At 41.5% G+C, this 24,503-nt stretch overlaps 3 protein-coding genes across 3 annotated transcripts; 1 reads left to right on the top strand and 2 right to left on the bottom strand.

Annotated features, from left to right (window-relative positions):
* Nucleotides 1–321: 321 nt before the first annotated feature.
* Nucleotides 322–858, top strand: LOC145029879 (uncharacterized). Its single transcript, XM_078978330.1, has one exon. It carries the CDS (start codon nucleotides 322–324, stop codon nucleotides 856–858), a length of 537 nt encoding a protein of 178 aa, XP_078834456.1.
* Nucleotides 859–8,660: 7,802 nt separating this feature from the next.
* Nucleotides 8,661–9,209, bottom strand: LOC145029877 (uncharacterized). Its single transcript, XM_078978327.1, has one exon. It carries the CDS (start codon nucleotides 9,207–9,209, stop codon nucleotides 8,661–8,663), a length of 549 nt encoding a protein of 182 aa, XP_078834453.1.
* Nucleotides 9,210–11,081: 1,872 nt separating this feature from the next.
* LOC145029876 (uncharacterized) lies at nucleotides 11,082–12,308 on the bottom strand. Its single transcript, XM_078978326.1, has 2 exons — nucleotides 12,087–12,308; nucleotides 11,082–12,005 (listed from the first exon to the last, which is right to left on the bottom strand). The coding sequence occupies exons 1-2, from the start codon at nucleotides 12,306–12,308 to the stop codon at nucleotides 11,082–11,084; spliced, it is 1,146 nt and encodes a 381-aa protein (XP_078834452.1).
* Nucleotides 12,309–24,503: the final 12,195 nt, after the last annotated feature.

Here is a 24,503-nt window from a genome sequence, read left to right as displayed (position 1 = left end):
GGAACATGAAGAATCACAAATTCCCGACCCAACCTGCCGAGTGGAGGTTACAGACTCGACGAGTCCCCCACCTGAACAGGAAAACAAACCTCCTGTTAAGCCATATCAGCCACCACTATCATTTCCAGCTCGAGCTAGACAAGAAAAGAATGATGCTGACTACCAGAAATTTATGGAACACATAAAGGCTCTTCAAATTAATATGCCATTCATAGAGGCGGTTGTACAAATGCCTAAATATGTCAAATTCCTCAAGGAGCTTCTAACTAATAGAAAGTAGAAGTGAAGAAAGTGGTACTAAATGAGAACTGTTCAACTACCATGTTGAACAAACTACCTAAGAAAAAGGGTGATCTGGGAAGCTTAACATTGCCTTGTCAATTCAGAAACTTGGCTACCATTTATGCATTGGCTGATTCGGGGGCAAGTGTAAATCTCATGCCATACTCATTCTTCAAGAAACTAGATCTTCCAGAGCCAAGGCCAATTCGAATGGCAATTCACCTAGCAAATAAAATGGTCACATTCCTAAGGGGAATATGCAAAGATCTATTGGTGAAAGTTGATAAGTTCGTGTTCCCCGTGGACTTCATAGTATTAGACATGGAAGCGAATCCTCAAGTCCTGATCATACTTGGAAGACCTTTCCTAAACACCATGAGTGCTATAGTTAACATGCGAGATTCTAAACTTACTCTTCAGGTGGGAGACGAATCTATTTCTTTTGGGGTTGATCAAGCCATGAAGCATTCACGGAATAGTGATGACACGACATTCTCGGTTGATATGTTGGAAGAGTTAATTGAGGAATGGAATGAAGATGAGCAAAACAAGTCCACCATCATCTTTGAAGAATAATTTGATACTGAAAGAGACCTACTGGAGATAGAGAGATTGCTCGAGAAAGCTGAGTATAATGATCTGATAGGAAGTGCAGAACACCCGACTCGTCGAGTAGCACCGAGTGACTCGACGAGTCCATTTGAAGAAAATCGATTTGTTGCGAATTTTACCCAGGACTCGATGAGTCCCCTTACTGGACTCGATGTGTTCAACATTCAGAACACAAAAACTGAACTTAAAGCACTACTAGATCACTTGGAGTATGCATTTCTTAAATATGGCCAATAAAAACCGTTAATTATAGCTGCTGATTTGGCCAAACATGAAAAAGAAAGTCTTGTGAGTGTACTACAGAAGAGACAAGGGGCTATAGCATGGAAGATAATCGATATCAAGGGATTAGTCTGGCTTATTGTTCTCATAAGATTAACTTAGAATAGGGAGCTAAACCTATAGTTCAACGTCAAAGAAGACTTAATCCAAACATGCAAGAAGTTGTGAAAAGGGAGGTGGTTAAACTATTAGATGCTAGAATCATTTACTCAATCTCCGATAACCCAACGGTAAGTCCGGTGCAAGTGGTACCAAAAAAAGGAGGAATGCTGGTGGTGATCAATGAAAATAACGAGTTAATTTCAACTAGAACAGTAACCGGGTGGCGCGTTTGCATTGACTACAGAAAATTAAATGATGTCACATGCAAGGATCACTTTCCATTGTCATTTATCGATCAAATGCTCGAAAGGCTCTCCGGTCATCTATATTATTGTTTTCTTGATGGATTTTCGGGGTATTTTCAAATTCCAATCGACCCATAAGACCAAGAGAATACCACTTTTACATGCCCAAGTGGAACATTCGCATATAGACACATGCCTTTTGGGTTATGCAATGCACCAGTTACTTTCCAAAGGTGCATGATGGCCATTTTTCATGATATGATCGAGAAATTTATGGAAGTCTTTATAGATGAATTCTCGGTGTTCGGGTTATCTTTTGAAGATTTTTTATCCAATTTGGATTTGATGCTAGCTAGATGTGAGAAACCCAACCTTGTACTTAATTGGGAAAAGTGCCACTTCATGGTAAAAGAAGGACTTGTGTTGGGACACAAAGTTTCAAGAAAGGGGATAGAAGTGGATAGAGAAAAAGTAGACACTATAGCTAAGTTACCCCCTCCAACAAATGTAAAAGGGGTAAGGAGTTTTCTTGGCCATGCGGGATTTTATCGTCGCTTCATTAAAGACTTGTCGAAGATCACTAGGCCTTTGACTCAACAACTCTTGAAGGATGCTCCACTCGATTCCTCTAAAGAATGTCATGGAGCATTTCATCTATTAAAGGAAAGATTGACCACTACTCCTATAATGATAGCACCAAATTGGAATCTTCCTTTCGAGCTAATGTGTGATGCTAGTGATTATGCTGTGGGTGCGGTTTTAGGGCAAAGGGTTGTTAAACATTTTCAATCTATTTATTATGCAAGCAAAACTTTGAACCCAAATCAAGAGAATTACACTACTATCGAGAAGGAGTTGCTTGCAGTGGTATACGCTTTTGATAAGTTCCGACCTTATTTGGTATTATCCAAGACCATAGTTTTTACCGACCATTCTGCCCTAAAGTATCTTTTTGCTAAACAAGATGCTAAGCCCCATTTGGTACGTTGGGTCTTACTTTTACAAGAATTTGGTATTAAAATAAAAGATAAAAAGGGAATGGAAAATGTAGCTGCTGACCATTTGTCAAGATTAGAAAACCCGCATTTGGAGGATTTAGAAGAAGACAAGATTGGAGATGATTTTCTCGATGAGTATGTTTTAGTAATAGCAGGAGAGGTGTCATGGTTTGCAGATATAGCTAACTACTGAGCAACCGAATACATTCCAAAAGATTTGACGTGTCAACAAAAGAAGAAATTCCTTTTAGAAATCAAGTACTACTTTTGGGACGAGCCATACTTTTGCCGAAGTTGCGCAGTGGTGGTTGTCGAGGCGAACAAAATTAATAACCCTAATTATTACACACTAAAATAGTGTATAGCGGTAAAGGGATCATGTCCACGGAGATTGGTTCAATTTAAATCTCTATGTAAATCTCTTTGTAAAATACTTGCAAAATAAAATTAAAAGTAAAAAAAAAAAGATACTTGCAAAATAAAATTAAAAGTAAAAAAAAGGGGGAGGGGATGTTTATTTCTTTCGATTGTTTAACAAAAATCAAAGCTACCTAGAATAAAAATATGACAAGTAAACAAGTAAAAGATTGGATTAAAATCAAAGAAGTGGAATTGGTTGATTTTGGGGTACACCTCATGGATGATATGATTGACTTATCACTAGACTTAACGAAATAATACTTGTGGGTTGGTTTAACTTGGCCATAGCAATTCATAAGCAGAAATTGCCTCAACTCTTCTTGGAAATTAGAATGTTAGAGGAGGTCTTCACACATTTCCTTAATTGAAGTCACAAAATCAATGATGCATAAAATCTTGTGAAAATCAATTAGATTTAAGTTGTAGGAGTTACTAAGTCCAAAAGAAAATCAAATGCTTACATTATCATTATGGAGGAAACATTTCCATGGTCTAAATGAAATGAAAACAAACATATAAACCATTTGTTTCTTACTAATTTGAAGGTCCATTACTTAACCAAGAAATTAGTCAATAAATACAAGCATTCATTCATCCAAGCTCATGATCAAAGATAAATAAGCACAACAAGATGTTTAACTAGAAAACATTCCCATAAACTTCAAACACAATGTAATGATAAGTCTTCAAAGCAAATAATCATCCATGGGTTAAACCCTGATCAACCAAATAAAAGTTTAGCCAAGCATGGCCAAAGTACAAGAAAAACAATAAAGTTTAGTGGTACCAAACATTATCTTAGATGCAAGATGAAAGGAAATTACACTAATCTTCCAAAAATTCTTCAAATCTTCCAAGGCTTCTTAGAGAGAATGTGGAGTATGTTCTTCAAGTCCTCCCCCACCCCCCAAAGTGGCTCCAATCTCCAGCAAAAGGAAGCTGATTTCCGGATTCAAAAAGGTGCCAAAAGTCACCCACCAAACTTCCACAAATAGAGTCAACAAGTCAAACCCGGAATCAGCTCAGAACAATTCACGCGGACCGCGTATGAGTCCACGCGGACCGCGTGGATCATATTGAATGTGAGACTTGGGCCATTAATCATGTATTCTAGCCCAATCTTCAATTCTTCAACTTTAGCCCACAATCATAACTCTTTAGAGCCCATTTGTGCCATTCCAAAGCCTTCTAATGATTAACCCAATACTCCTTAAATTTTCTTGTAGCTCGATTCCCGTCGTCTCATCATCATCCTTGCTCACAAATTAGGTCCAATTTATTTTCTTCTTTATGCAAGCACCAAGCCCAATCGCACCACTCCAAATCCACAAGCAAATCACCTGCCTCCATAAGTCCTGCATCCTTCTAAGCCTCCAATAACAAATATTCTTCGGTAATTCCTGCAATCAAGCTTAAAAGACTAGAAAGCACCCGGTAAAGGAGAAAAATGACAAAAAGAGAAAATATGCATGAAGATTGACTATAATGAGATGGTTTTAACTAAAAACAAACTATGAAAAGAAGTAATAAAAACAAAAGTATCAAATCACCCCAAGCTTGAACCTTACCTGTCCTCAAGTAAGACAAGACTAAAATGAACTTGGGACGAACTACCCTAAAAATAAAAAGAATGGATATAGCCATGGAACCTATTCAACGTTATTCAACATGGTCAGAATCGATCTCACTGCTATCTCACAACTTTTTCATCCAATGACAATAGGACCATAAACCACAGCCAGGATAACTCCTCTAGGTGAGTAAGGAGGGATGGTCAGTCGCAGCCTCAATGGAACATGCATATAATGAATAACATCTGTAGTAGGGAGAAAGCAACTAGATGGGCGCGGGTGGAGCTCTTCTTTAAGTGCACACTCTAATCTCACGTCTACCTGTTTCTCTCATGTGTAACTCGGTTTAATCGCTAGGGCACCGTTGTAGGAATCGGCTCACTTAGTGTTTGCCAAAACCTCCCATAGTATTCGACTCGGCAGTCTCCCTAACATCACCAATTTGCGAAAAACAACTCGACCTATATACAATAAAACAGTCCTATACAAATGAAAATCAAACGTCGGGTGACCAAGATGTTGGAAAATTTGTTCAATAATTGAACCGGCCACCTATCTAAGATAGTTGCAGCTGAAAATTTGCATGCCATTTTCATTTTTTTTTAATCATACTTGAAGGTAATGTATTAACAATCGAAATTTTTAACAAGAAAACCCTTTGACTCAAAATTTGGTTCCCGTAAATGTGTAAGTGGGACCAAGAGGGTAGTAATATAATCCGGATGGTCTAAGTGTGAAAATGACCATGTGTGGAGCATAAAGATGTAATGTAAGCTCCTTTTTAAACTTGTAATTTTTTCAAAAATGATGAAAACGTCCAAATGTGGACTAAAAGACTCTCTAAAATCCTAAGGAAATCGCAAAAGGATATGGTGATGTAAAGAGGCCGAATATGGATTCTACTTGGGGACAAGCATCAGTGCTTCATCCAAACGGTTCTAACATGATCAAGTGATCCTCTCGGTGGTAGTGACCGTAAGGATAAGACATCTAGTGCTATAGTATATCCTACAGTCTTTAGTATTGTATGCATAATTCATCATGAAAACTACATGGCCATGATCTTACCCCTTTAAGCTACCAGCATCTGATCCCAAGTATGAAATCTCAAACTGCAGCTAGTGGTCTCGGTTCGATGGGTGAGATAGAAATAAGATCCTGGACCAATAATGATACAATAACTTTGAACCTGTTCCATGGCATTGAAGAGAGGTGAGAATAAACAGATTACAAAAATGCATGAATGTTAATGCCCTAAGCTAAATGTCATGCAAAGATAAAAGATGAAAAAGAAGAAAATAAAATCTTTTTTTATGAATGCAATTTATACTAAAATGCTATGCAACCTAATTAAAATGCATGATAAATTAAAAAGAAAAAGGAATACCCCACCCCAAGCTTAGAAATAAGCATTTTCCTCAATGCTTGGGGCGACGCGAAAGTACCTAAATCGGGGGATCGGGAGGAGGATACGGGTATTGGGGGTAGGGGTAAGGGTAAGGTGGAGGGGGATAAGGATGCGTGGGCGAAGGGTATGTATAGGGAGGCGGAAGTGGGACATTCTCAAAATGGTTTTGGGATTGGTGCCACCCCCACATATGGTGCATTTGTTGGGACATGATTTGGTTTGAGACACAAAGCGCCTTGAACCGCTCGGAAAAATTAGGGGGAGCGGGTAGTACCCGGGAGGGGCTTGAGGCTGGGCGTGCTGTGGACCATGGGTGGGCTCATCGTCGGGCTCGTCATCCATAGGCATCTCATCATCATCTTGATCCTGGAGCACATCCTCATTGACTGACTGAGTGATGGTCCTCGCGAGTCTCCACTGAGTGCGATCGTGGAAGGTGAAGTTGGTGACTCGAGGGTCGGGAAGAACGAGATACCCGACCCCTTGAGGACAATACCATGTGAAACTGCTCCTGTTCCTACGACAGATGTGGTGCATGTTTATGAGGGCGCGCTCATCCAAAAGATTTTTGCTGTCAACAGGCTGGAATTCATCAGGGTGCTCGATGTCAAGACCGCGAGCCAAAAGTGTGACAAATCCACCAATACAAATTTCACCGGACATCTTCGATCTCATGTGTGTTCATTTATGGAAAATAATGAAGCAAAGTCCAGGATTGGTGGCCTGTCACACCTCGTCATACACCAAAGGAAGAAGAACTCATTTTTGGTGACCTGGTCGGCTTCTTTGCGGGCAAAAATTGTACACAACAAGATGCGATGGGCAATGCGGAGGCATGGGTAGATGATAGAGGTTGCTTTATCCCGACCGGCACATGAGAAGATACCCCCAGTGATTTCCGTCCAAAAGGTCTCGTGATTGAACTCAGCAGGTAAGACGTCGAAAATTGTGGATGTGTTTGAAGAAGGCAAGCCCAAGATGTCGTTTATCGTTGCAAAATCAATGTACCATCGCTCCCCTAGAAGTTGGAATGCGGCTTTCTTTTTTTCGCTATTGTACCCGCTATCAGAAAAAAACTTGCTAGTGGGGAGCTCATAAGTGTGCGCCATGAGGTTGAGAAGGTTTTCCCACCCAATGTTACGAAACAATTGGGTGACCGCTTCAAGAACCGCTAGTGATATAAGCGTGGGCTTGCACACGAATTTGGTGGATGTAACTTTTCTAGGCAAGCTCTTTATGTAGTTTTTGACTGCCTTGGCATCCCGAAATCTTGGGATATCGGGAGAATCACTTTGATTTCTTGTCGGGGCCTTGCCTCGGGCAGCAGTCGGACGCTTCCTAGATGTGGACATGGACTTCCTGGACAAAAAAAATAACCACTACACGAACCACAATTTCAACAAATAATATGTCAATCCAAATCACCAACTAACTCCCTATAGATTTCTAAAGCAATTCAACAATCAAGGCAAGAATTAATTCCTAAATTCATTTGATGCAATAGCACATGAACGGACATGCATCTTGATCAATTAAAACAAAGGAAAGAAAGTACCCGTTTTTGTTGAAAGTTCAAAATTTGCGCGCGAAAATTCCGGATTTGAAAATCTTGCAACACTCCACCCCAAGCTTTAAGCTTTTTTAATATCCCGGGTGAAGCAATTCACCGCGAAAACCCGACAAATCCGGCAATGGCTTGAAATTCCGGTGAAATTTTCCAGTGAGCTTTGGAAAATATTTTTGGTAGGGTTTGTAGCTTTTTCCAACAGGAGTACAATGATGGTGTCGGAATCACAAGAGGTGGCCGGAGTTGGCCAGAAATCGGCCGGAAAGTGGTGATAGAGTGGTGGTGGCTCCCCGAAATATAGCAACAGATCGGACCGGTTTTTTAGTGGGGTTTGTAGAGCTCTGAATTTGGTGAAGAATGGCGGTGGTCTCGCGAAATTCCGACCGTCGGTTTGACGGGAAACTGAGTTTTAGTGGTGGAGATGGGGTGCTCTAATGGAGGTTAGGGAAAGGAAGAAGAAGAAGTGGGAAGGAAGAAGGGCCGGCTGGCGGTTTTTAGGGGGATTAAGTTGCGGTCAAACTTGGTCAAAACACGGTCAAAGTCGGTCAACAACTCACGCGGATGCGACTACGAGTACACGCGGTCCGTGTGAGTTCACCTGATGCATTCTGTTCTTCGATAATGGATGCGGACAGTTTAGGAGGTAACATGCGGTTCCTTTTAATAAACACGCGGCCAGCACCTCGAGTACACGCGGACCGCGTGAATTAGACTGAAACTCTTTTGTTTGCAGATAATGGACGCGGACACTTTGAGGGATAACACGCAGTCCGTTTTAATAAACACGCGGACAGCACCTCAAGTACATGAGGACCGCATGAATTGGCTTGACATATTCCAAAAAAAAAATTACACTTTGACGAATACGAACACCGGGCCCTTAAATCCAACATTCTTTTACCTCAAGAAAGAAGAAGAAGAGATGTAAAATGCAAAAATGCACCATCTACGACATTTATTCAAAACTAGAAAAGATGAAAACTTTTAGTTTTCCAAATATGCCATTCTTTAATGTCTTTGGCGAGACGTGCTTTCCTCTTGATTTCAGTACACCGGGGCATCCAATTGGATAACATCTAAGACATTTGCATTAAAACCTTCATAGAAAGGTTTCAATCGATGCCTATTGACTGTAAAGATTTGCCCCGTTTCTTCACTTTGAATTTCAACCGGTCAATGCTCAAAGACTTTTAGCACAACAAATGGACCTATCCATCTTGATCTCAACTTTCCAGGAAATAATTTCAATCGCGAATGATAAAGCAAGACCCTATGTCCTGGGTCGAAATGTTTGCGCGTAATGGACTTGTCATGGAAAAGCTTTGTTCTTTCCTTGTAAATTCTTGAGTTTTCATAGGAGTCATTTCTCAACTCCTCCAACTCTTGGAGTTGATGCTTCCTATGCCTTCCCGCCTCATCGATGTTGAAGTTGCATTGTTTGACCGCCCAAAATGCACGGTGCTCCAATTCCACGGGAAGATGGCATGGTTTTCCAAAGACCAGCCTAAACGGGGACATTCCTATTGGGGTCTTATACGCGTTCCGATAGGCCCACAAGGCATCATCAATCCTTGAACTCCAGTCTTTTCTTGAGGGATTCACTATTTTCTCAAGTATACTCTTCACTTCACGATTCGAAACCACCGATGAACCATTCGCTTGAGGGTGATAGGCTGTTGAAACACGGTGGGTCACATTGTACTTCTTCAATAAAGCCTCCATCATCTTATTACAAAAATGTGTCCTCGATCACTACTCAAATCCCTAGGCACACCAAATCTCACAAAAACATTAGACTTTAAAAACTCGATAACCATTTTGGCATCGTCCGATCTTGTGGCTTTGGCTTCAACCCATTTAGAAACATAGTCAACCGCGAGCAAAATATAAACGTTGCCAAATGAGACAGGAAATGGGCCCATGAAATCAAACCCCCATACGTCAAAAATTTCACAAACAAGGATTGGATTTTGGGGCATTTGGTTCTTTTGCGAAATGTTTCCCATCCTTTGGCACCGCTCACAACTTTTGCAAAACAAGTAACAATCGCGTGACATGGTTGGCCAAAATAATCCACACTCAAGGACCTTTCTCAAAGTCCGACTAGGTCTGAAGTGTCCCCCACAAGCAAATTTATGACAGAATTGCAAAATGGATTGATGTTCTTGTTGGGGTACACATCGCCTAATGATTTGATCGGGATGATGTTTCCACAAATAAGGTTCATCCCACACATAGTATTTTGCATCACTTTTCAACTTGTCTTTTTGAGCACGTGTGAATGTGTTGGGATACCTTTTTGTGACCAAAAAGTTAACGATATCAGCATACCAAGGAGTAGATTAAATGAGGGAAAAGAGATGCTCATCCGGAAACTCGTCCCGCAATTGGAGAGGAGTTTCATTTGAAGTGATCCGGCTTAGATGATCGGCAACAAGGTTCTCGCATCCGCTCTTGTCCCGGATTTCCAAACCAAATTCTTGTAACAATAGAATCCACCGGATGACTCTGGGTTTTGCATCTTTCTTCGTCATTAAGTACTTAAGTGTTGCGTGATCCGAATACACTATGACCTTGGTACCAAGTAGGTATTGTCTAAATTTCTCCAAGGCGAACACTATGGCCAATAGCTCCTTCTCCATAGTAGAGTAGTTGCTTTGAGCATTGTCTAGATGCATAGTAGATCACATGGGAGGCCCTCCCATTCTTTTGACCCAAAACAGCGCCTAGTACATAGTTGCTTGCATCATACATAATCTCAAATGGGAGATCCCAATTTGGTACTTGCATGATGGGTGCAGATGTGAGCAACTCTTTGAGCTTGTCAAAAGCTTCTTTGCACACCTCGTTGAACTCGAAATCAACATCCTTTTGCAAGAGTTGGCACATTGGTCTTGTTATCTTCAAAAAGTCCTTGATGAATCGTCGGTAGAAACCTGCATGACCCAAAAAAGAACGAACTTCCCGAACACAAGTCGGGTAAGGTAAGCTTTGAATAACATCGATTTTTGCCTTATCTACCTCAATTCCTTTCTTCGACATAATGTGACCCAAAATGAGACCTTGACTCACCATGAAATGACATTTCTCAAAATTTAAAACTAAATTTGTTTCAATGAATCTTTTTAAAATTTTGGTGAGATTGGTCAAACACTCTTGAAAGGAGTTGCCATATACCGTGAAATCGTCCATAAAAACTTCAATTATGTTCTCAACATATTCTAAAAAGATACTAACCATGCAACGTTGGAAAGTGGTTAGGGCGTTACACAATCCAAATGGCATTCTACGGTATGCGAAAGTTCCAAATGGACATGTAAAAGTTGTCTTTTCTTGGTCTTCCGGTGCCACTGGGATTTGGTGAAAACCAGAATACCCTTCGAGATAACAATAGTGGGATTTTCTGGCCAAACCTTCTAACATTTGATCAATGAAAGGTAATGGAAAGTGATCTTTTCGTGTGCTTGCATTGAGTTTGCGGTAGTCAATACATACTCTCCACCCGTTTTGCACACAGGTGGGGACCATCATACCTTTGTTGTTCTCGACCACCATGATTCCCGTCTTCTTTGGCACGACTTGAACCGGGCTCACCTAAGAGCTATCCGAGATTGGATAGATCATTCCCGTATCTAAGAGCTTCAAAATCTCTTTCTTGACCACTTCCATCATTGGCGGATTTAACCTTCTTTGCGCGTCTCTACTCGGCTTACATTCATGCTCCATTAAGATTTTGTGCATACAAGTGGAGGGACTCAAACCCTTGATATCCGCAATCATCCAACCCATTGCTTCTTTATGTTCCCTCAACACCTTGAGGAGTTGTTCTTCTTCACACTTGGTTAGGTGAGTTGAAATGATGACCGGAAGAGTCTCGTTGTCTCCCAAGCACGCATACTTCAAATGTTGAGGAAGGACCTTCAATTCTAATTCTGGCGGTTGGACAAGGGAGGGTGGAAATCTCATGTGAGTTTGAGGTAATTCAATTTGCTTCACACTAAATTGGGTGATCTTCTTGATCTCCAAATTGTTGACTAATCTGTCAATTTTGGGGTCTAGCGAGTAGAGCTTCAACTTCTTGGCTAATTTTGCACAATCAAACCCCTTGCTCAAAACCATCTCCAACATGTCATCATCACACAACTCGAACAATTCTTGAGTTAATGGTTCGACAACATCTATAAAACACAAAGATGAAACATCACTAGGATACCTCATACCATCATAGATGTTAAAACTTATTGTTTCACCATCAAATTCCATTGTTAAGCTTCTCGCATACACATCAATATTTGTTCTAGCCGTCTTCAAGAATGGTCTCCCAAGTAAGATTACACCCGATTTTGAGGATACTTGTTCATCTAGGTCAATCACATAGAAATCCGCCGGGAAGACCAATTGGTTTACTTGCACTAGGACATCTTCCAAAACACCTCTATGAAAGACACTTGATTTGTCCGCAAGACATATTATGACACCGATTTCACTTAAGGGTCCAACATTCAATGATTCATACACCTATTAGGACATGCCATTGATAGAGGCACCAAGATCAAGCATAGAACTACTAAAAGTGACATCTTTAATCTTTCAAGGAACCGTGAACATTCTGGGATCTTTACACTTGGTTGGAAGCTTCCTTTGTAAAACTGCCGATGCATTTTTGTTCATCAATATTTTCTCATTTCCTTTCAGCTTTATCTTGTTGGTGCAAAGCTCCTTCAAGAATTTTGGATATCTCGGAATTTGCTTGATTGCATCAATTAAAGGAATGCTTCCTTCCACCTTTCGGAAAGTGTCCAATATCTCTTTCTCCTCCATATTCTTCTTTGAAGTTGCAACTCGGGAGGGGAACGGTGGATGGGTGCCTATTGGTTTCACTAGAGGGGTAGTCTTCTTAGTGGCTTCGGCTTGTGCATCGTTCTTGATTATAGGTTTTTCAATGGGAATGATCTCTATTTCTTCCTCTTCTTCCCTTGGCTTCTTCTTTGAACTACTTTCTCCGGTTTGTTTGCCACTTCTCAAGGTCACCACATTGACATTTGGGTTCTTTTCGGTTTGAGAAGGGAGTTTACCACGGGATTCCTACTTGCTTATGGATGTAACTATATCTCCTATTTAGAGATGGAAAAAAAACCCGTACCCGATTGGTACCCAAAACCTTAACCGGATTTGACCGGGTAAATCCCCGAGTTGACCGGGGATGGGGACGGGGATGGGTATTACCCGAATATAAAAAGTGGGGATGGGGATGGGGACGGGGATGGTTCTACCTGTCAATCTCGAGTGTGCCCTTCAGGTTTTGTGACTAGGATGCCGAGGATCACAAAACAAGGTGTGAAGTAACCATGCAAATTACTTGGTACCCTTAAGTGTTTACCCCTCAATCGATGTGCCGGTTAACCACACACGCTCCATCGATACTATGATAAGCATTAAGTTACCCTTTGCCTACCTTGTTAAATACAAGTTAGTGTGCCGGTTAACCACACACGCTCCACTAACCGACTTAAACAAAGTGCAAAGTGTAATTTCATGGATTAGTACCTTATTCACATTTTCCTAAGTAACTAAGATTGGGTATTATTAAGAGTTTAGTTACTTAGTATTTATCATTAATACTTTTAATGAAGGGAGAATTATAGTCCTGTCAAACCCGTTCGGCTAACGACCCTCCACCAGTCAAGCAAGGGGTGGGTGAGAGTGGACACCCATTAAGTTGCCATTTTATAGGCAACAACCTTATACTCACCTTATAGACCGGCTTCGTGAATGAGGCGTACTAGCGGTAAGACTAACTTTACTCTTATACATACATACATATATATATATATATATATATATATATATATATACATATATATATATATATATTATTAACTTATAATATTATAAAGTATAAGGGTTGAATTTTAACTTTTAAAATTCTAAGGGTTAACTTGGAATTAAAGTATTCATGGGGAAAACTTTACAAATTCCAAAACATAAGGGCAAGTTTTGAAACTATTCAAAACTCTTGGATTTTCATAACTTATGAGTTTAATTAAAGTTTTAAAAACTTTAATGAAGTGACTCTTGAACATCCATAACTTGAGGACAAGTTATGGAGTCATAAAACAATTTAATGAGGAAAAAGACTCTTCATTTTGTAACCTATGGCAACTTTTATGAGTTTTAAGATTCATAAATGTGACCTATAAGTTACATAAACACATTTTATGAACTTCTTTTAGATTAATTTGGATTAAAACCAACTATCACATAATTTTATTCATTAATCTAAATTCACTCATAAAACAAGGTAAAACAAAAAACATTTGGTGATCCATAACTTATTCTTAAGTTATGAAATCCTTTAAAACATTAACACCAAATTTTGTAACTCCATAAAAACTTTGAATCAAATTTTTTTAAAAACCTTTTCATATCCATAACTTATGGAGGTTTCAAAAAAAAAAATCTTTAGATCAAACTTTTAAAACTAATAAAATAATCATATCATTTTATCTTTTATTAAATTTGACCTAATTCAACTCATAAAGCAAATTATTCAAATTTTACAAATAATTAGTTTTTGACAAGAACAAGTAATTATCTTAAAATTTGACAAACTTCATGTTTTTTTTTCCTTTTTTTTCAACTTTGAAAATAAAATACTTACATCAATATAACAGAAAACAACCCGTGGCTCTGATACCACTGTTGGGTTTTGAGCATTCTAACACTCCTATGGTGTACATGCAACCCTATAAACCTTGGATCTATGTTTTCTCTATTATACATGCAAATAAGAACTTTCCAAGGCTTTAATCCTAACTAGCATATTATGAAGTTCTTATACTACAAAGTTCTAGTTAGATGACATACCTTTTGATGTAGCTTGATGTCTTCAAGCTTTAAGAGCTTAGCCCCAATAGTTTGGAAGCCTCAAATGGAATCACAAATCACCAAAACACCTTGGAAGACTTTAGAGAATATGGATACTTGGTTCTCTCTAGTGAAATCGGCTAGCCCTTCTAAGTGTACCACACTAGTGCCTATTTCACCAACCAAGGACATCTTCATATAGTGTGGAGGATTAGGGTTAAACCCTAATACCCATGACCTTTCATTTCCTAGGATCCATGGGTTAAAGCTCCATGGACTATCCATGAAGACTTAGCCCAACCTAAATGAACTTGGCCCACTACACATATATATATCTAAGAGTCCATATTTAATTAGTTCATTTTGATCACTTAATTAATTATAAATTAATTCTTGATCAATACTAATTAAATAATATGATTATATTAATGTATTAGAACTTATAATATATTAATATAAATCATAAATATACTATTCTCAAAATACTATCCATATAAATTGTGCCGGTGAAGTGCAACCCTAATGGACCATGCCGGGTCGGGTCAAGTACATACCAAATATAGTTATGGACTTAGACATTAATCCAACAAAAATGCCCCCCGCAAATCGAGCTATCCTCCCGAAGTCCCTTGGCCCTCCTACCCAAATACGCGGCTAAAGCAACTGGAAGGTTCAGGTGCTCCCTGGAGTAACAAGTGCCCATAGGAAATACAAGTATGTAGAAGGTACTATATCACTGTTCTTATGGTGCGTGAGAGACATGGAAATCAAACGGTGCAGTAGTCTGTATGTAGTAGATCGAATCCTCCTCCCCCGTGCAGTAGATGGTGTGTATACTCCCCCTGTAATATCGGCCCAAAAATTGTTTTCGTTATAGTCATCTGGCCGGTCCGTGAGACAATCAGCAAGGAATGTCGGGAAGTGGACACTCCTTGTCTCATCTGCTGTATATATCCCCACTCGAGTGGCAAGCTCTATGACACTGCACTCCCGGCTCACACCCCCTAGTCTGAAGGCAAAGGCTGTCCTATCATCGGGTGCCTTCCTAGGGTCATAGGAAACTGTAGCGTAAAACTCCAGCAAAAATTCCCAATAAACAGGGTCCTGGATCCTGAACAATCGTGCCCATCCCTGACATATGAACAAAGGCACTTCACTCGCGTCCGAGTGCGTGTATTGCAAAAAATCTTGGATCAGCGCAGCAAGTCCAGTCTGGGTTGCCAATTCCCAGTCAAATGAGGGTGCTATGTCGATCTCCTTAGTGAGCAGCAAACTCAAATTGTTGACATATCGTGCCCGGGTTGCATCGTTCAGAGTTTGCGGAAATTGTAACAAACGGTGATCAGTCACGTCCTCGGGTGGGTTGGTCCTTTGAGTTCTTCGAGCCATAATCTGCACAAATAAACACCAACACAAAACCAAAAAAATACCACAGCATTAAAAAATTTTAAACCAAAATAATGGTCCTAGACCTGGTCTATACGCTAGGCGTACATCCAGCATACGCTGGGCATACGTCTAGTTTCACAAAGTTGTCCCCCTGATCATTCAAAGGCCATACAATACACTCCAACAAACTACACAGGAGTTTTCTACAAGATATTCAAATAAAATGGGGTAAAAATCCCCTATTGTTCTAAAATCAATACGCATGACAAAGCTTTCAAATTAAGCATATACGCAGGTAGTGTAGTAAACACTCCAGGGGTCAAACACATGGGGGGGGGCATATATGATTAGCAAACGGGACCATGTCGAACATACAACTGCATGGTCCACGGCAGTAGAAAAAAAAATCGGGACCACCCTTAAACTTATGTCCAAGAATATGAATCAATCCCCTGTTCGTTCCTTGTCTATTCAAGATTAGCAAACACTACACAGGGAAAACTTCAGTGGGGGCAGTTAAAAAAAAATCAAATGGAGTATAGGGCGTACGCTAAGTGCCTGTCCCCAAACTCAAATCGATGGTCATTAGACGAAATTAAGACCAAATTAGGTCCTAGGGTTTAGTCTATTGATGCAAAATCGGTCTATTTAAACCTTAATCAGTCATACATTTGTGAAATCGACCCCTAATTCGAGAAATACATGAACCCTAGATTTTGCTTCATGCTCAATACCTCTATTTCCATGAAAATAATCCCAAATCAAAGCAATAGGGTATTTGAATAACATACCTTTGCGTCGAATTCTACAAGAAAAGAAGAAGAATCGGAGATTTCGTGGGATACGCGATCGTCTCAGTGCGGCGAAGTAGAAGGGAATTTAAAGAATAACAAAAAAAAGTCAAAGGTAAAATGATATAACCTGTCGTCGATGTACACTGGGCGTAAAGCGAAGTTACGCTGCGCGTACCCCAACTCTGAGAAAAAGCCATCCGCGATCAATGGTTCATTATGCTTGGCATAAATACACTTACGTTGGGCGTAATTGAACTGAAATATTTCCTTTTCCTTATTTGAAATTCCTTTCTTTCCACTAATTAATTTGGGAGACTTATAATTATTATTAATTAATTTTTTTTCTTTTAATTGATTCAACAACAGCCATGACTTTCCGATGAGTGACATTTTAAATGAGACATCATGATCACTTGTCTTTGTCGATATCGAACAACAATGGTTGATTAACACCCTTGCACGCAAGAATTGGTTTGTGAAAACCATCACTTTCGGGACCCATTAGAATATTTCCTTTGTTTTCTTCGCACCTTTAACTAAAAGTAGAACAAGAAGTGGCCTAACTAGTCAAGAACAACAAAAGCTCGGTCTTCCACTCAACCACCACAATAAGCCTTGCTATACTACACCTCATAGATTGAGTTGGACAAATCAACAAAGTAGTAGGCTAAGCAGGTCAAGAATTCCCTAATCTCTTGCATTCTCGAAACCCATGCAAAAAGTAAAGTCAAACAATGTGTATGATCCCAACTTCCTGCAAATAACAACAAGAACCTACCCGACAAGTGAAATGATATCAACGAAAATCAAACTAAAAATAAAAACTAAATAAAAACAAATAACGAATAATTAAATAAACTAAATTAATGACAAGACGTTCCCCAGAAACGATGCCAAAAACTTGATGTGCACGGAAGTACCCACTAATTTTAATATTTATAACCTAACAAACTTAGACTAATTATGCACTTATAGGCAGTGTACCTAGTCAGATTACAGTACAGCTTAGGTAAGTCGGGTGTTGATCACAGGGAACGGTGGTGAATTAATTTAAAATATTTGATTATAGGTTGTAAGACACATGCAAGAAATAAAGAAATGGTTATTGAATTTCAAACTAACAATTAATTAACAATTCTCGATAAATTAACAGGAAAGCAAATATCTTCAGGTACTTTGGTTTAGATAAATTACACCTTAAAAGCATAGACAATTGCATACACAAATTCATTTATTCATGTTCACTGATTCCTAAAATGATTAGATTCGCGTTCACTATAACTAGTCCTTTAGCAAACAAGGTAATTCAAACAGTGATCAGTTGATTAAACTAACATGCTTCCTAGTGTTCATTTCGTATCAAGCAAGACTTGTAATAATAGTTAATCAAATTACTAATTCAATTACCCTCTTGTTGATGGTCATCAAACGAGGCTCACACATTAACTTACTTATTCCCAAGTTAATCCTAGTTTCACATTCGTTATTCCTAGACTTGTAATCTCGATGGTCATCAAAATCATAAGAGACAAGCAATCAAGCAGATGTTCATACAACTCAATTTACTTGGCAATTAACAGCAAATAATTATCATTAACACGTAAGAATCTTTTAACAAGCTTGGCAAGATAAATTAAACATAAACAAACAATCCAATATAGCCATTAGTCCAATAATCAAGGTTTTATTTAATCGTAAACTCAAAGTAAAAGGTTTTTACACCTAAATCAGAAAGTAAACACATAATAGTATCACAATGGAATGCTAAACATGGTCACGTTAACAACCCACATGATTACCGACATGTATCCGCTCTCCAATCCTTCCGATCCCCGCTCCCGTTAGCTTAACGGCCTTCCAGCCGCCTTCTAGACCCTCAAAACGGCTTAACAGAAGTTTAATATCGACTAAGTTAGGTTGGAAGTCGAATCCCCCTCTCTGGTCAGCTGATAATCATCTTTTATAACCCTTATAACCGACTTATGTACGCTGGGCGTAAGTCGGATTACGTTGGGCGTAACTAAGATTTACACGCGATTAGAGTTATCTGGTTCCAGTCGTTACGCGGGGCGTAAATGAAGATTACGCTGGGCGTAACTCTAATTTAGCCATTACGCTTGGCATACAAGTCTATTACGCGGGGCGTAAATGGATCCTCCAGCATTTTCCTTTCTTTTAGCCTCTAAGCCTTATTTCCGCTTCAGTCTTTTCTTTTGTGCTATATCGACAACGAATAGCTGTAAATCATAATTCAAAGCATTATACGTACTTTTTAGTTCTAAAAGAGAAGAATAAAGGCTAAAATATTAAGATATAATGCATAAATATATATATATATATATATATATATATATATATATATATATATATATAGATACACATATCAGGTGGCATGGCATGGGGTGCCAGTGTCAATGATTTCGGACATGGATGTGCGGTTTACTTTTAGGTTCTTGAAGAAATTCCACGACGAGTTGGGTACTCGTCTCCATTTTAGCACCGCATTTCACCCACAGACGGATGGTCAGAGTGAGCAGACCATCTAGACTCTGGAGGATATGTTGCGGGCATGTGTGCTAGACTTCGGTGGTAGCTGGGACACTTACCTCCCATTGGTTCAATTCTCCTACAACAACAGCAACCACGCGAGTATCGATCGTCCTCCCTTTGAAATGTTATACGGGAGAAAGAGCAGGACCCCGATATGTTGGGGTGAGGTTGGCCAGAGGGTCATGGGGAGCACCGAAGTGGTGCTCAAGACGACAAAGAGGATTCAGCAGATCAGGAGCAGGTTCAAGACTGTACAGAGTCGGCAGAGAAGCTATGCCAACAAGCGCCGTTCAGACATGGAGTTCCAGATCGGGGATATGGTTCTCTTGAAGGTGTCGCCTTGAAAGGCATCATCCAGTTCAGGAAGTGGGATAAGTTGGGCCCCGGGTACATTGGACCTTTCAAGGTTATAGCCCGGCTGGACAAGATGGCATATATGTTGGATCTGCCAGCCGAACTCAGCCAGATCCACAACACTTTCCACGTCTTCTAGCTGTGAAAGTGCTTGGTGGACGACTTGACAGTGGTGCCCCTGGAGGATATTTAGGTTGACGATAGCCTGAATTACATTGAGCGACCTGTGGCAATCCTCGATTGGAAGTCGAAAGATCTGAGGAACAAGAGGGTCGAGCTGGTGAAGGTGCAATGGCAGCACCGGAAGGGCTCAGAGTGGACGTGCGAGTCGGTGGACGAGATGATGGAGCATTACTCAGAGCTTTTCCAAGAACGAACAGCAGACTTTGAGGACAAAGTCTAGAATAAGTGGGGGAGATTTGTAGTACCCGGTTCTTGGTATATATTTCATTCACGTATTTTTCGCAATGTGGACTGAGACTCAGCGAGTTGATGGCCCAACTCATCGAATAATAGCGGTTTGGACCCGGGGGTTAAGTGGCGAACTCGTCGAGTCGCCGGCAAGACTCGATGAGTAGACTCTGGCTAGGCAAAACCCAAATCTGAGGGTTTGCACCATATTTAAACAACTTTATACAGCCTCCATCGCCCCTTTATGCTCCTAGAACACTCCATACAGAACCTTAATCGTGTTGTGAAGATCTAAAGGCCTTTTTGGTGATTCTTGGTGGTTTGTGGTGGCAAGAAGGAAGGAGAAGCTTAAAGAACCAAGAGGTTGTAACACTGTAAAAATTTGAACAATTTTTCACTTTTGTAACCCATAAAATATCATTTGAAATCATAAACAAAACATTGTATCAACATTGTATCAATACAAAACCCAAGATCAAAATATATATATATATAAACTACGGTATGCGTGTGTACGAATCATGCCGGCGCCTTCCAGCGATCATCACTGGTACCTAAAACACATAACACTGTAAGCATAAATGCTTAGTGAGTTCCCCAAAATACCACTCTAACACATAATAGCCACTCGAGGATGGAACTCTATTGACCCTCATGTGTAGGTGTCTCAGTGGGGCCCTCCAGCCCCAACTCTCTATGAACCCTCTGGCCCTAACTCTGTGGACCCAAAAGTCCTAACTCTGTGGACCCGAAGGTCCTAACTCTGAATCATGCATAACACATAATAAATCATAGCACATAAATAACATGCAATTACTCTGGCATATAACTCTAAAATACTCTATCACATAACTCTGTTACCACACTAGGTAAAGTATAGTGAGAAGACTCACCTCAGGCGTCTCAGTAAATCTCTGAATCGGTAGAAATATTGCCTAGTCTTTGCCTATTCACATAAAGAAAATATTCTTATAAATATAACTCTTGAGACAAGACTCAACCTGCCATTGGCACCCTTAGGAGGGAAAAAAGGCTAATTTACCCCCCTCTCGACACAAGTACTCCATTGACCAAACCCTAAAAGTCAACGGTCACACTTTGACCCTACTCGCCGAGTGCACCCTAGTGACTCGGCGAGTTCACACATGTTCTTTAACACTTTGCCCCGTTTGGCACGCCGAGTCCCTCCCTATGCTTGACAAGTCATACTAGACATGAATCGCGGGGCCACCACGACTGAACTCGCCGAGTCTCAAGAACAACTCGGCGAGTATCGCCTTGAACTCCAGTCCTCTAACTCCCTTGCCCCTCTTTCTGAATCGGATCGTCGCCTATCAGCATAACTCTTTTGGCGACTCTGAGCGGTCAACAATCTCTCCCTAACCTACTGTATCTGCTCTGTCGTCTGAAGCACAATCTTCATACTACCCATTACACGTTGCCCCACTTCTCCCCAACAAATGGGAGTCCGACACCTCCTCCCATACAACAGCTCAAAGGGTGGCATACAAATGCTCGGATAATGGCTGTTGTTGTAGGAAAATTCCTCCAAGGGTAAGTACGTGTCCCAACTCCCACCGAAATCCAACACACATGCCCGCAGCATATCCTTGAGCGTCTGAATCGTCCGCTCACTCTGTCCGTCAGTCTGGGGGTGGTACGCGGTACTGAAATGTAGTCTAGTACCCAATTCCTCATGGAATTTCTTCCAGAATCTAGAGGTGAAACGCACATCTCGGTCTGAGACAATCGAGATCGGTACTCCATGTCGTGCTACCACTTCCCTCACATATATCTCTGCCAACCTCTCTGCGGAAAAGCTCTCGCTAATAGCGAGGAAATGAGCGCTCTTCGTCAATCGATTTACAATCACCCAAATTGCATCGACGCCCCTCGCGGTCGTTGGCAATTTGGTGATAAAGTCCATGGCAATCTGTTCCCACTTCCACTTGGGAATCTCTAACGGCTGCAACTTGTCGTGCGGTCTCTAATGCTCGACCTTAACCCTGTGACATGTTAGGCACCTCTCCACGAACCATGCAATGTCCCTCTTCATATAGGGCCACCAATACTCCCTTTTCAGATCCAAATACATCTTAGTGGCCCCGGGATGGATCGAGAACTTCGATCGATGAGCCTCTTCCATCAAAATGTTACGCGTTCCGCCCACATGCAGTACCCAGATCCGACCCTGAAACATCATAACCCCCGACCATCGGTGATGAACTCTGATACTTGCCCGACAACCCGCTCTCTCTTCTGGTTTTCTGGCCTAACAGCCTTGGTCTGAGCTCCTCGAATGGTGTCCAACACCAAAGTCATCACGGTCAACCTCATACAAATGTCACGCATCGGAACACTCTCTGCCCTACGACTCAAGGCATCGGCCACCACGTTGGCTTTTCCCAGGTGGTACAGGATCTCGCAATTATAATCCTTTACCACATCCAGTCATCTCCTTTGTCGCATATTCAGGTTGGGCTGATCCATCAAGTACTTCAAGCTCTTGTGATCCGTGTATATGGTACATCGGACCCCATATAAATAGTGACGCCAGATCTTGAGGGCGAACACCACTGCCCCTAACTCCAAATCATGGGTAGGATACCTCGCCTCATGAGGCTTCAGCTGCCTCGATGCATACGCTATCACATGACCCCTCTGCATGAGTACTGCTCCCAATCGTGTTATCGACGCGTCACAATATACCACAAAATCCTCCATTCCCTCTGGAAGGTCTAACAACGGGGCTTCACATAATCTCTAGCAAAGTGTCTCGAAGGAGGCCTGCTCCTCTGGACCCCAAGCAAAAACTACACCCTTCCGGGTCAACTTGGTGAGTGGCACGGCGATCTTGGAGAAATCCCTGATGAATCTCCGATAATAGCGTGCCAGCCCTAGAAAACTCCTGATCTCCGTGGGCAACCTCGACACCTCCGAACTCATCACCGCTTCAATTTTGGCGGGGTCGACCAATATCCCTTTTTGGTTAACGACATGTCCCAGGAACTGGACCTCTCGTAACCAGAAATCACACTTGGAGAACTTGGCATAAAGCCTCTCCGATCTCAAAACCCCTAGGATCTCCCTCAGATGCTCCTCATGCTGCTCTTTAGATCTCGAATACACCAAAATGTCGTCGATGAATACGATTACCGAGCGATCTAACATCAGTCTGCACACCCTGTTCATGAGGTCCATGAACACCTTTGGTGCGTTGGTGAGCCCGAAAGGCATCACCACAAACTCGTAATGCCCGTAACGAGTCCTAAATGCTGTCTTCTGAATATCCTCATCTCGTACCCTCACCTGATGATATCCAGACCTCAAGTCGATCTTGGAAAACTAAGATGCTCCCTATAACTGATCGAACAAATCGTCAATCCTTGTCAACGGGTAACGGTTCTTGACCATCAATTTGTTCAACTCCCGGTAGTCAATGCACATCCGGTGTGAACCATCCTTTTTCTTGACAAAAAGGATAGGAGCTCCCCACGGTGAACTACTCGGCTGAATAAACCCCTTTCCCAGCAGCTCCTGCAACTGCGAGGATAACTCCTACATCTCTGGAGGCGCAAGGCAATAGGGCGCCTTAGCGATAGGTGCGACTCCTGAAACCAAATCGATACTGAACTCCACCTGCCTCACAGGAGGTACACCCGGCAACTCCTCTGGTAATACATCCGGGAACTCACGCACTATCGGAACCTCTCCTATAGACCTCGGTTTCTCCGACTCAACCCTCGCGTCCATAACATATGCTATGAATCCCTTACATCCCTGCTGAAGACTCTGCCTCGCCCTGGCGGCTGAGCAAAACGCTGACCCGGAATGTGTACCCTCGTCGTACACCGTAAGAACTCCCCCACTAGGGTCTCGCATGGTCACTAGTTGTCGCTCGCAGTCGATGATAGCTCTAAATCTGCTCAACCAGTCCATGCCCTAGATGACACAGACATCCCCCATCGCAATAGGGACCAAATCTATCGGAAACTGAACCCCGAAAATCTCGAGTACACAACCACAAATCACCTCGGTGGCATACACCGCTCTCTTATCCGCTATGGAAACTTTCAGAGGTCGACTCATCGCCTCTCTACTAGTACTGATGTGTTGGCTAAAGGCCAACGATACAAAAGATCGACTCGCACCCGAGTCAAATAACACTAGAGCAGGTACAGAATTCACAAGGAAGGTACCGGCTACGACATCAGGAGCTGCGCAGACCTCCTCTGCAGTCAACTGGAAGGTTCTCCCATGTGCCTTCGGTGCTTCAACCTTCGTAAGCTGAACATTCGCAGCTCTCACCACAGCAGCGGCTGATCCCGGAAATGCTCCCTGCGCTGACCCCCGCAACTGTGGACACTCTGCCTTCCGGTGTCCAGTCTGGTTGCAATGGAAACAGACTGAAAACCCCTTGGGGCAATACTTGGCCATGTGCCCCTCCTTGCCACACTTGTAGCAAGACCCTGCTCTGCAAATCCCCTCGTGGCTCTTGTCGCACTTGCCACAAGTGCGGCCCTTCTGGTTCCCAGATCTCGAATCAACGGTTTTGACCCGCTTGGCTGCCGGCTGAGACTGAGTCGGTCGCCGATCCTTTCCCTGAGACTCAGCCTCCTCCCTGGCTTGGGTCTCCAACTCTATCTCCCTC

This window comes from Lactuca saligna, chromosome 2 (genome assembly GCF_052625555.1).
Source record: "Lactuca saligna cultivar CGN05327 chromosome 2, ASM5262555v1, whole genome shotgun sequence".
Lineage (NCBI taxonomy): Eukaryota > Viridiplantae > Streptophyta > Magnoliopsida > Asterales > Asteraceae > Lactuca > Lactuca saligna.
The sequence above is the reverse complement of the archived record's forward strand: the minus strand, read 5'-3'. Positions and strand labels throughout refer to the sequence as shown.

What these genes read in the sequence shown, in the direction of transcription:
- LOC145029879 (XM_078978330.1), top strand. Translation starts at nt 322, where the DNA reads ATGTTGAACAAACTACCTAAGAAAAAGGGTGATCTGGGAAGCTTAACA.
- LOC145029877 (XM_078978327.1), bottom strand. Translation starts at nt 9,209, where the DNA reads ATGGAGGCTTTATTGAAGAAGTACAATGTGACCCACCGTGTTTCAACA.
- LOC145029876 (XM_078978326.1), bottom strand. Translation starts at nt 12,308, where the DNA reads ATGGAGGAGAAAGAGATATTGGACACTTTCCGAAAGGTGGAAGGAAGC. An exon ending in AAGATCCCAGAATGTTCACG is followed by an intron (nt 12,006 to 12,086) that starts GTTCCTTGAAAG and finishes ATGTCCTAATAG; the next exon opens with GTGTATGAATCATTGAATGT.